Source organism: Phalacrocorax aristotelis, chromosome 1 (assembly GCF_949628215.1).
Source record: "Phalacrocorax aristotelis chromosome 1, bGulAri2.1, whole genome shotgun sequence".
Classification (NCBI taxonomy): domain Eukaryota; kingdom Metazoa; phylum Chordata; class Aves; order Suliformes; family Phalacrocoracidae; genus Phalacrocorax; species Phalacrocorax aristotelis.
In genome coordinates, this window is record NC_134276.1 from 85,930,943 (window position 1) to 85,944,134 (window position 13,192).

Genomic DNA, 13,192 nt, shown 5'->3' on the forward strand with positions numbered 1-13,192 from the left:
TTTATGTACACGGGTGAGCGTATTCTGCATTTGATTCAATAAGTTTTGCATGAATGGAACAGTATAAAGTACTAACATCAAAGATATAAGCAAGCATTACTTAATATAAAGCACAAGGTAAAAACTAAAATAGCACAGCTAATGTTTTTGTTCCTAAACTATTTAAGTGAGCTCTTTGGCTTATTTTTCTTGTTCGGGCAGCTGGCATCTTTCTGATGTTCCTAGAGAATAAATCACCCATGAACCCCAAAATGATGCAGTGACGCCACCCAGCGGCTCAGCAGCAGCCATTCACACAGCAAAATCCTTGGTCATGATGGAGAGACCTCCCCGGGTTTGTCAGTAATCCTTCCAAAAACGCCACTGGGCACAGTTAAACACATCTCTGCAATTTTCAGGAGAGAGGAGAAGCAAAGAAACAATCAGAAAATGGCAGCATTTTCCAGCAGTCGCACACTGCTTCTCTGAATGATGCGTGGTGGCTCGAACCCAGAGTCTGCCTGCATTAGCACAGAATTTAGCTGAAAATATATAGTGCCTCAAGCAGAAGAGAATGACCCCCTTGGCCTGCTGAGATCCTCTTTTTTTAACGGACTCAAAAGTGTGCAAATTATTTGTCCTTCACATTGCAGAGACCATGTGGTCGTCAGCTACGTAACAAGTCAGTAAGGTCTCATAAACTGTTAATTTGGTGGTCTGAACTGTATGTAGGCTGGTAACAAAGAAATTTCCATACCACATCCTGGAAGTCTGCGTATTCTGGAATGAAAATTTTATTCACACATTTATACAGTTACATTGATTTTGATTTACTCAAAAAAGGCAGCGTACATTAACTTAAACATATGTTAGATATTTGTGTTTCAGGAAGGCATGCTCAGGAAATGGCTCTTCAGAGCTTCCTCCAGAATGTAGCCTCCAGATTCCTTGCTCTTTTCATGGACAGGCCAAGGAGGCTTAAAAAATTAAATATGATGAATGCTAGCAAAGTTCCATCTTTAAAAATTCTTTGAGTATAATAATAGCTACTTCAGGTTGACTTCTGATTTAATTTTAATTTTTAATTGAGTTTACCTTAGTAAACTTAAGTACCCAATTCAATAAAATTAAATCTAGTAAAAACAAAATGTTAGCTACATCCCAGCTGTCTCAGATCTAACATGATGTAAAAGCTGTAGTAGTGAATCAGAGCCTCTCTGTGTTAAGGACTGTATTAATGTAAATACTTCAGAGACAGCACCTTTTACCAGGAGAAACCCCTGTTCACCTCCTCCAAAAAAATTATCTTTATATCCCAGCATTTCACAAAGACACATGAGGTAACACAAACAGCCAGCTGCAGATAAAGCCAAGAGGAAAACAACATTCCCTGGCTCTTTGCTTTAAATCCTGGCTATCAAAACCTCTTTCATCAAGCAGAAATGACCTGAAGTTTAAATTAGAACCTCTCCACCTGTGAAGATACACTGTGTTAAATTAAACCCAAGCTCCCAGAGATGGTGCTAATTATCATTTAATTACTGCAGTCAGAAATAGGAGAGGAATGTATGTTTGCAACATGTAAGATACGTCTAGGAAGTTAATCACATGGAAAAAAAAAATCTCTACACAAAAAGATTTTTCTGTATCCTTAGTGTGCACAGGTAAAGAAGCAGTTGTTTTATATACATTTCTAATACTAGAACCCCTGAAAACATGCAACTTCTGAGAAACAGAAATCCTTAAGAAAATTAGCTCACACTAAACGATTTAACATGCATTCCTCTTCCCACTCAAACCTACAGCCTGAATTAAACAGCTTAAGAAAAACCCATTATGCAACAAGCGCAACTTTATAACCCACCACCAAAGTGAAAACTAGAAAGAAAAAGGAATTTTTATGCTGAAAAACAAAACAGCATATACTGGAAACTGGGGGGGAACCACCACCCCAAAAAAAAAAACAACTAAGCACACACCAGAATGTAAGTAGGACCTTTTGTAAAAAAAATTAAAGAGTTTGTAACCAACACAGGAGTGGAACTCAAAGAGTGATCCAAGACAATCAGCATGGGCAAACAGCCTGACTAATTTTAAAAATGGAGGAAGTAGGTTTATGCCATAGTTGCTTGCATTACTGACAATGACCCACGGGTCAATGACCCTTGATGTTTTCTGTAATGCTCTATCAATACCCTATCATTTCTTGTCAAACCTGCCAATCACAAAGTAACTCAAGCTAAAAGGGACCCCAGGAGGTCTCTAGTTCAGCCTCCTGTTCCTCCAGGGTTCCACCATCCTCAATGTGAAGATTTTTTTTTTTTCCTTCCATCAAGTAGGAATTTCTCATGCTCCAGCCAGGATTTATTGCTTCTCATCCTTTCACTGCACCTCTCAGAGGAGCCTGGCTCTGTCTCCTCTACAGCTCCCTATCAGGTAATTGAGGACAGCATGATGATCTCCCTCCCATATAGGCTCTCTCTTCTTTCGGCTGAAGAAACCAGTTTTCTGGTTTCAGTACCAGTTTTCTGGTTACATCTTGCATTCCGGCTCCTTCATTTTTTTGGTGGGCTGCCAGCCAGCTTGCTCCAGTATAGCAGTGTCTTTCTTGTACTGGGAAGCTCAAAACTGAACACAGTATTCCAGGTATGGTCTCACAAATCCCAAAAAGCAGCAAATCCCTTCTCTCGGCCTGATGCCTACAGTTTTGCTGATAGGACTCAGTATGCAATTGACACCTTTCACCACAAGAGCACACTGCTGGCCCACACTCAGCTTGCTGCCTGCCAGGAATCCAAGGGTCTGTCTTTCCTGCAAAACTGCTTTCCAGGCAGCCAGCTTTCTGCTTGGGCTGCAGCAGGGCTCCAGTCTGCCTTTGAATCTTACAGGGTTCCTGTCAGCCTGTATCTCTAGCATGGAGAGGTCCATCTGAAGAGCAGCCCCACCCTCCAGCCTACTGGCTACTCCTCCCTGTTACATGTTCCTCGCAAACAAGCTGACAGCGCGTTCTGTCCAATCGTCCCTGTCAGAAAGGCGTAAAATAGCATCAGTCCCAGTACTGATCTCTGAGAAATGCCACTAGCTACCAGCATCCAGGTGGACTTCATACTGCTCATCAAAAACCTTTGCATCTGGCAGTCCAGTCAATTTTCCATCCACCTATGCAAATCACATCTCACCCGTTTGGTTGAAAGGACACTACAGAAACTGTACAGAAAGCCTTGCTAAAGTTGAGACGAATAACATCCACTGCTCTCCCCTTGTTTACAGGATCAGTTATCACAAAAGGCAGTCACTCACAGCTCACACTTGGCAAATCCATCTCAGCTGGTCCTAACTGCATCTTTGTCCTTTACTTGATTGGAAATGTCTTCCAGGAGGATTTTTCTCCACAGTCTTCCTGAAGACTGAGGTCAAGCAGGCCAGCCTGTAATTCTCCAGTTGCTCCCTTCTTGTCCTTCCTGACACTGGGCATACTGTTTGCCCTTTTCAAGTCATCATGAAACTTTCCCAATCACTATGAGCTCTCCAAAATGAGAGAGAAACCTCAAGGTGACATCACTCAACTACCTCAGCACCCTTGGAAGCATCCCATCTGCCTCCATGAATATGTGACTACCCAGTTTGTTGATGTACTCCCTGTCTTCTTCTACTGTACACAATGCTTCGGTTTAGTTTAAGTCAAAATTTACAAAATTTAAACTGAAGATTAAAACTATTATTTAAGTGTCACTTGTATATAGGTAGAGTTTAAGGTTCTGGTTTATTTAGGCTAGTTTAATACAGTATCACCATAGTCTAAACACTGTTTAAGCAGACAGAGCAACTTGTGTCTTCTCATCTCATCCCTGGGCTCCCTTGGCACGCATCTGAGTCTTTTGACATAGAAATGCATCTTTTCTAGTCTTCAACCTACCACCTCCTTGACAAAGATGAGGTTACTTTTTAATTTTGTTTTACCTACTCTTGCAAACGTAGTAGTTTAAGTATAAGGTATCTCATATCCTGCTTTATACCTTGTACCTCTTTCCATACATTGTGATCATTCAATTAGAATTTTCCTCCTCATCCTGTCTTTCCCTACCTACTTTAGTCTATTTTTTCACCTGTTCCTGTCACACCTCTTTATCTTCCCTCCTCTTCAACTTTTTCTGTCATACAACCCCCTGAAAACTCTGGAGATCTACTGGATGTTAGCCAAAAGCACTGTAAGGCATCTTTCTTCATCCGGCACCAAGAAGCTCTTTCTTCTTCCTTGCTACCAACAAGCAAAAACACAGGGTAAAAATTATCATCTCATCTACAGAAATCAGAGATCTTGCATGATCTTGAGCAAGGCACTCCTCTCTAGGTGTTTGACAGAGTTGAGTCTAGATTTCATGAGTTAATTCAGCACTCAGACACTTAACAGTGTAGTCCCAAGTGGAAGAACACAGATGACAGAATAAGGCTTGCCTGCTCAGCACTGCTCTCTACTGCAGGAGCAGACAGGGACATTTTCCAGTGACTCATAACATGTGGTTATCTTATCCATATAAGCTAAGCACTTTGTTGGTGGGGGGTGTCTTATGGGGCTCCATATGTCATGTCAGACAACATTATTTTAAAACACAGACATGCTATCTGAGTCCAGTTTGACTGGAGCTCCTCTTACACTGCAGAAGAGGGAAAACAAGGCAAATGCACTTCTCCTGTCTTAAAGTAACAGGGAAGAATAACAAAGATCACTGATAGAATCCCAAGAAATGGAAGAATTAAGCCTGGCAAGCGTAACAGCAGAAAGCTGTACTATGGCTGGTGGTAACGGTATCATATCTGGTATGCAACGTCATCACCTCAACTACCCAGCTACCGTGTTAATGTCTCAGCACATTTGCTCAGTGACTACACTAGTTGTAAGGAACTCCTCTGCTGGTACCCAAGGAAAGCTCTGAACAAGACCATCTATTAGGAGTCAGAGGGCATTGAAATGTAAGCAGAGTGAGAGTTTAAGTAACCCAGTGATATTTCATCGAGAATTAAGTAAGGACTCCTGAATAGGTTTTCTACTTTAGTCAACTCTTGACATTTCTTACTGCCCCAAATTCAACCAACCAACATGAACATATGAACTGTATATAAGGATGCTGCTGCCCTCTCACTGCACCTCACAAAGGTTAAATTGCCAGCAAACCCAGGTGTATGCTGCCCTGTGGCACCTGTTGAGGATAGTAGAGGCTATAGATAGTAGAGGTTTGATAAGCTGGATCATTTCTGGCAAGTGTATAGTTTCCTCAGTTCATGATAAACACAAAAATTATTTGAAAACAGATTGCGTTTAAAGTAAAATTAGAATCCCAGGCAATTTAATCCCATTAGCAATACTAAAAACTCAGGCTATTAAAGTGAAAAGCCCTTCTTTAGCACCATCAAACACATTAAGGAAAGAGAACTGAGGCAGAAAAGGTACGAAACTGGGAAACACATGATTAGAAGAACACACAAATCAGTAAATGATCAAAGAAAATTTAATGTTTACACAGCATCTTTGATTGTATATACAAAGAGTACTTGTCCTGGCTAGTAAAACTACCAGGCTTAAGTTAAGCCGTTTCAACCATCATTTTCTATATGAAAACATACTTTGCCAGAGTTAGACAAAAGCAATGGTATATTTTTAACTACGCACCAGTAATATCCAAAGAGACTACAAAAAGCCTCAGGAGATAGTAACATCCAAATACACACTTTTTCTTTTAGGGTACCTTAACTAATAACCTGCCAGCTGCAATACCTACCACTTTTTAAAGACGGGTTGTTTGCCTGCTGATTCTTTCCATCTTTCTCTTTTTTAATATTCTTTGAATCTAAAAGACAAGATTCCATTACATAATAAATGTAATATTCACGTCATAACGATGTCCAGCATAACACAGAATGCTTTCAAACAATACAGAGTATCTTGTTCCAAATATTTACTTTTATTTCAGTGCATAATCAAAAAGGTATTTGTACTATAAATTTAATCACTGCACTATTTTTCTTTCAAAATATATTGAGACGTACAGCATTAAAAAAAAAGCTTTTAACTACTTTATATTACATTATCAGAATAAATCTAGTTGCAGAACATGTAGCATTAGCTCCACAAAAATTAGGGCGGCATTGCTCTTCAACAGCTTTATTCAACCTACACAATTTGAGACCCTCAAGATTACTGGATATCTTTTTAAATCTTGTCTAGACCACTATGAACTGTGAAACAAGAAAAAAACAACCCCACCCTAAAATCATATATCCGAGTTAAAGATTCCATCCCATATTCACATTCTTGATTACTCAAATGCAGGCAGATCAGTGCACATTTCAGTTGCTAAAAAAACCTAAAGTCATTCAGAAGAATCTGCCTTCTCTACCATTCATCTCCACACATATACAGAAAGGAGTTTGTTGTATTTCATTTTTGCCAGATTTCAGCACATATGAGACACAGAGGGGGACCGGGAGGCTAGAATGGAGAAGGCAAAGGGGGCCAGTTCCACCTGCTCCTTTTACTATTTAAAATGTGTTGGTTTGGTAACTTGCTTTTGACACTTGTGGACTGAAATTCAAGCACAATTCAAACATGATACTGAGCTGGCAAACAAAATGCAAGTACGCTTTCATACTTGACAAGGTTATCAAGCTCTGCATGGCTGAATAACACTCTTGGTTTGCAGATGCCTCAGCACCATGAATGGGGCCACTGCTCCAGGAAGGTACCTCAGCTGACACCTTTGGCCATCCTAGTTAGCCTGAACAGCGGAAGGGATGGTTCACTTGTACCAGAAGATTGTATTGGTAGCTGATTATTGTGTCCACTTGCACTTAAGTCTTTAGCTATTGATTGGCTTGCATGTGAAATAAAAACACTCCTAACCTAGAATAAGAGGCATCTGGTGATCAGATACAATGAATTGTTCTGCATATTAAGCCCTAATAGTGTTTCTCTTCTATGCTTTCTGTAAGGCTTTTCTTGAAACAGAGTGCTGATGAACAGTGTGTGATGTTCATCATTTCCACCCCACTTCTTTCATTATTTATTGAGGAACTGCCATGTACAACAAGAGCTGAATCATGACAATCTTCTGTCATCAATCCGAAAATCCCCCATCGGTCAGTGAGGAAGCGATAAGCTATCCACCTGGCTCTGCATGGGCTAGGATGCAGTGCTGCTTTGGCCACGGCATAGCACAGGCCAGGGAACCCTCAGTGGCAGCCACACAGGTCCTCACCAGCCAGGGTCACCCCACCGCCCAGCCAGGGGCAACCAGGGGGGCACCAGCAGCAGCACCAGCCCCAGGCACCCCACCAGGGCTGGGTCTGAGGCTGGCCCAGGATGTGGGCCCATGGGTGGGCCATGCTCGGCAGGGCCCATGGCCGGACAGGACAGGGATGTGGGGAGCTGGAGACCGGCCCTGCTGTGGCTTCGGGGGGCAGGGACTGATAGCCCCGGGGGGGCTGACAGCGGGTCCTGGCCCACAGGCAGGGTGGGGAGAGGCCCTAGGTGAGGCTGGGCACAGCCATTAAAGCCTATTACTGCACTCAGTGCTGAGACACCTTCCAAGAATAACCCAGACTCGACAATCCCAGAAAACATACTTACAGCTACATACCTGCTCAAAATATGCTGCAAAAGTATCACCTGTTTCTCCTAAAGCAGATATGGGGAGTACCCAAGATCCTTTGAAAAGGAAAGAAAATGCTATGTTTACTCCTTTACTTAGTCTTCTTTCTTGACTTACACACTCATTCCTTTGGAAAAGGTTTGTTTTTAAATATTTTCTATATCACTGAAAGCACTTGACAGGTTCCCAAAGAAAAATCCTTATGCAGGTCAACTTCAGAGGGACCTACTAAAATGCTTCTGGATGGTGCCCACAGAGCTCTAACCCCAGTACTTCTGCAGGAGCAGGGCTTTAACCCACACAAATGGACACCCTACATCCTGACAACAACTACCCGTGGGAACCTGAGAAGGGACAGCAGTAAAACTAGTTCAGTAACAATAACAAGACACAAGGATAACATTCACCTTCTCACACCTAAAGATCAAAGTATATTCCATCCAGCCTCTCTGGGATTGAACTGAATCCAGCTAGTTTTCTACTGGGCGGTGGCAATCACTACCAGAGCCTTTTGTCATGTCCTACAAGCTCAGTTAGGCAGGCTTTCCCAAAAGCAGACATGGGACTGTTGCAGACATCAGGCTCACAGCTTACAGAGTAGATAACCTCCCAATCCACTCATTTCCGAAGAGGAAATCCAACGGAGTCCCACATGAGAGACTTATTGAAGAAGAGAAGTAATAACTGCTTCCTGCGAACACCCAAAGCTTGAAAGGACAAAGTCATGAAAGAATACCTACCCAGCAGTGCCAGATTTCAAAAGAGATGACAGCCTTTCATGATAAGAGACATCAAGAACAGGTGAAAGAATGTAAAAAACCGCAGCCTGGACACCAGATGAGATCTTGCTGACAACCACCACTTGAATTATTTATTTCCTGTACCAGTTAGGTTTACTGCCTATCTCACAAATATCATAGCAAATATGAATGCTGAAATGGAACACTCTGGATGACACATTTTTCTTATCAGCCATTAGATAACTATGAGAACAAGAAAAGATTTAGACATTCTCGAGAAGAAATGGGTTCCTCAATAGCAATTTAAGTACCTATTTCATTTGAGGTGGAGGTATTTTCATTCATAATAAACCCAAAGCACCATCACTATCACTTGTTTCTGATGGCAAAAAAATCTATTCTTTAAAACACCCAAGTAAAAATCACCCAGCACATGCAGAAGCATCCAAAAAAATAAGTCTGAATAGAACAAAGATTGTTTTCATAGTCTTCTCTTGCTTTTACGCATTCCAGCCCTCAGCGTTGGGAAGACCACTATGAAGCTGGAGTGTTTTGTCTAAGCAGATGAAAAGCTACTAGCAGTAAGAATTACTATTCCATTTTCACATGAGATACCCTGTATCCATGACCACCTCAGAAGAGCTTCCCCACAGTCTATACTTCACAGCTGCTATGATACCTTGGTCTGGTGTGCCTCTTATAATGCCAGCAGTCAGGGTGAGTAAGAATTTGTGGTTTGTTTTTAAAAGCAACATTAAAGAAAATAAGATTAAAATCCAATTTTATAAGCATTAAATACATGCACGCTTGGGTTTTGGTTGGGTTTTTTTTTTAATATGCACCAATCTATATTTGAGATTTTAATATCCTAAATTCTAGTAATTTTAGTTTCCAACGATCACTGAAAACAAAATTAATACATGGTAGTCTTATGTCAAATCACTGGGCTGAGCAAGATGATTTCCTCAGCATATGACCCTCAGTTTGGTCAAACTTTGAGGACAAACCTCAAAAATTAGGATATAAAGGAGGGAAATACTTCTGCAGGTACAAGGAGTATTTTCTTTTTATCTCCTTCACCTAGCCACGTTCAATGACAAATTCCCTCAAAGCTGAAAAGTGGACTAGAAAACGGGAACTTTAATTTTATGTTAGAGACAGAAGAGACTTCTTAGTTCTAGAGTAATGAAGCTCATGGTGACAAAAAAAAAACCCAACACATCTGTTGAATTCATTATCTATGTTCCTCTCTTCATAAAGTCCATTTTTAAGTTTGAGTCCCATTGTAAAACACCGTATGTTTCAGATCGTTTTGTCAGAACACAAATGAAAATTAAATGCTGCTACTGTGGTCGTAACCACATGTTACTCAGCTCTTTAAAAAAAACGTAAAGAGCAGGTTAGCATTTTCAAATAAAGTATTAAAATGCAGTAATACGTATAAGTATATAGAAAGCTTATATATTCACTATATACATAAATATATGCATTTAGCCTATTTAGTGCATATAGGCTAAATACTTATTTTCAAAACCCCATGAAAGATTGGTTTTTTTCTAGGTACCAAGATAAGAATACACCATATACTAAAATTACAAAAGCAGCATATTCTATCGCTCACCAACTAACAGGTTTTTTACAGCACACTTCATAAACTAAAGCAGTAGATAGAAAACAAGATTAAAGTAGATTTAACATAGTGCTTTCTGCTTACGAATTCAAAACTCCATGTGTTTACATTACTCCCACCCCATCTGGAACCACAGAATTCTTCTGCTGATAAGATTACTCAACAGAAGACAGGCAAGAGCAGCCACATCTATCACACAAGAAATTAGAGTCAAGGAAGAAACCAGACAAAGTTATCTTGACTGGCTTGTGAATGCAACAACAACAACAAAAATTTACAGTCAGAAAAGGCACCTTTAGAACATAAGGTCTGGTAAAGGTAATGCTTGTGACCAATGTATAGTTCCTCTTATAAACTCCCAAGTTTAACTCCAGCTTTTTGTCAGAGATGCTTTAAAAATCCACAACACTTTCTGGGATGAGCTAACCTTTCAACAAACAAGGTGATTGCTTTATCTGCATGCTGGGCAAGCAACACCTCTATCAATAGTATTAGTTTTTACAACAGAATGGTGTGCTACATGAAGAGGCACAATGAATCATCTTCCAAGACACCGTCCAATGAGGGGAAAAAGCAATTCGCAGTCATGCTTTTTCGATTTCTGCAGCTATTTCTTAGCCACCTTAAAGTCTTCAAACTCTGTCAGGTGTTCAAAACATGGCAGGAGACCACTTTTCTCAAAAATCCCTTGTCTCTTCCTGATGGACATGAAACACCTTTGGGTGACAGAAACATTTGCTCTTCCCATGCTGTGTAGTTACTCACCTTCAGGTGAGGTTTACTAAGCCAAGCTCAAGACTTGCCATTCCTCAGGGAGGGGCCTTCTTCACTCCCTGCCACACAAGGTCATGAGCACCTTTTAGCTACCCTTCACCAAGCCTCAGCGCGTACAGTTCAGGATATCAAGACAGAGCGAGTACGAAATATCTCCTTTCCCTCCTTTTTGTGCTTCCCTAGTGGGACTTTTATCTTATCTGCCCAGAACAGGGTGTCTCTTTTAGTATGTTTAGACAACAGCCATGCAGAAAACCTGGGAAAGGGACAGACTTCCTCCATAAACTCTTGGTGCAACAATTAAATGGATGACTCCTGCCATTACAGAAAATCTACTATAGCAAAAGACAATTATTTACCAAGGGAGCGCACAAGCACATAAAGCAGCTTGGGCTGAAGGTGGAAAGCTCAAGAGAAGCACAAAAGTGTTAGCAGCATTTTATGGGGGAAGACTACCCATCTGAAAGCTTTGAAAAGCAGCAGCAACCTGGTTTCAGGCAGTGGGTCTTTCTCTCTTTACATTCTCTTTGTTTCACCAATGCAAACACCCTTGTTACTTTTTAAGTCTACTCTTTATTTTAGCACTTAACTGACAATTAACTTCTGCAGATGTGACACAGCAGAAATCACACTTTCTTAGTACACTGTGCATTTGTGGATGAATTTCTTTAAGAAAACGTTCATTTTATCTTCAAGAGCTCATGGAAGAGCTGCTAATGCCATTCGTTGTGGTAAAATCTGATTCGTTGTACTACTTAGTCATCCTCCTAATAAATTATGTGCAGTTACAGAATAAAACACTACAGTTTATTTTATATCATACCTAGACACATTCTTCAATTTCAGAACAGTATAATAGCTTCAAGGCTGTCACAGAACAAAATTGCTTTGGTTGAACTTGTATAGAACTCCAGGATAAGCCGAGTTTAGCGTAGTCAGTCTAAAACGACGTAAAGTTTGAACTTACTGTGTTCAATACATACCATAACCTTTCCTCTTTCGTCTAACAGTATAGTAATTGTCAAGTAATAACCTACCACCTTCAAAAAGATGATTTAACAGGTTCCCTATTTTCTTTCCTCTTGGATAAAAGCTACCAGGCCTTACCTTTAGCTGCTGTTCTCCCCATGGTAACACTTCTCTGATCTTCCCTCTCACAATAAAAAGCCTGAAGTTGAAAGACCAGTTAATTCTTCTTTTCAGCACAACAGTTTCCTGTGGAGTAGTAATACAACAAGTTAGAGAGGAGGTTGTTGTTGGGGTTTGGGTTTTGGGTTTGTTTTTTTTTGAAAGGAAGATTTTTTTTTTTATATTGGTATAAAATTAATTATCTTGCCAGTTTAAAGTTGCAAACGTTTAACAAGCTACTTGTAGAACAGCGTGTAAACAATGGCTGTATCAATGTAACAAGGGTATGAGAGAACCCCAACTTTTATTCCATTATTTTAGACAGTTCATTGTACAATGATCTGCTTTTTTGTGGAATTCTAATACAAAGAAAAATGTAAAAAAAAGCTTTATTCCTTCACACACACACCCCCCAACAAATATTACTGAAAAATGGAAGAAACTTTTATACAGAACCTACTTGTCATGCCTCTCTTTGCACAGAGTTCAAAAATCCGCAATTTAAACACCTTTGGGTAAAACACACTATCTCAACTACAGTGGAAGGGGGAACAAAACACTGATGTAAGACATCTACACAAAGGCCCAAGTGCTCACTGATACCCCTGCCCGCTACCGCTTCTAAGAGACCAGAGAGAACATGTTAGGGGAACGCTAACTGCACATAAAAGCAGCAAGCCGTATTCTTGTAGGGTTTAGAAACTAGTAGGGCCACCAATTACTTAAGCCATTTTAACACAGCAAAAGCAAACTTCATTTTGTGTGTGCGCTACTGGGATTTTTCACTCCAGCATCTAGTTTTTGGAACTTCGTGTTCAATTCAAGTCAAACTCATTTGAAGCTCTTCAGCCTCAAAGCAACAAAGCCAGCAAGTTTATTATCCTTTTCCATTCACTGTTCAAGTAATGATGAGTAAAAAGCACATTCTAATTTCTGAATTATCATCTTCAACCATTTCCTTTCAATGAATTCCCATGAGGTTAAAGCTGACATCATCAGAAGTTTTATATTTTTTCTTCCATTTAAATATATCACATTTTCTCCAAGATTAGTTTTGCCAAAGGTAACATCTTTAGAAGCTACACCTTTCCAGTGTTACATAAAAGGAGTAACAGTTGAATAGCAAGGTATCTTCTTGGAATTTCTTGAAACTTATCACATGCTGAAAAAAAATAATTACACATACATATCTCATAACAACAGAGGTACCATACAGCCAAGTTCTTTCCAGAAACTGTGACATTTCAGTGAAATTTTGAGGAACTTGCACACTATGGTGATGGATTGCACGATGA

General features: G+C 40.2%; 1 protein-coding gene across 9 annotated transcripts in view; it reads right to left on the reverse strand.

Annotated features, from left to right (window-relative positions):
• SCML2 (Scm polycomb group protein like 2) overlaps positions 1 to 13,192 on the reverse strand; it is a 73,595-nt gene that overhangs the window by 47,621 nt on the left and 12,782 nt on the right. For 5 of the 9 annotated variants that reach the window (XM_075096357.1, XM_075096322.1, XM_075096347.1 and 2 more), the window contains exons 2-3: positions 11,877 to 11,984; positions 5,757 to 5,825 (exon numbers count right to left, since the gene is read on the reverse strand). The exons of 1 other annotated variant lie outside the window; for it this stretch is intronic. In XM_075096357.1, coding sequence (XP_074952458.1) covers positions 5,757 to 5,825; positions 11,877 to 11,898 — 91 coding nt within the window. In that variant the 5' untranslated portion in view covers positions 11,899 to 11,984. Of the gene's footprint in view, positions 1 to 5,756; positions 5,826 to 7,613; positions 7,682 to 11,876; positions 11,985 to 13,192 lie in introns of all 9 variants that reach the window. 3 more of the 9 variants (XM_075096373.1, XM_075096383.1, XM_075096365.1) reach the window with 2 other exon arrangements.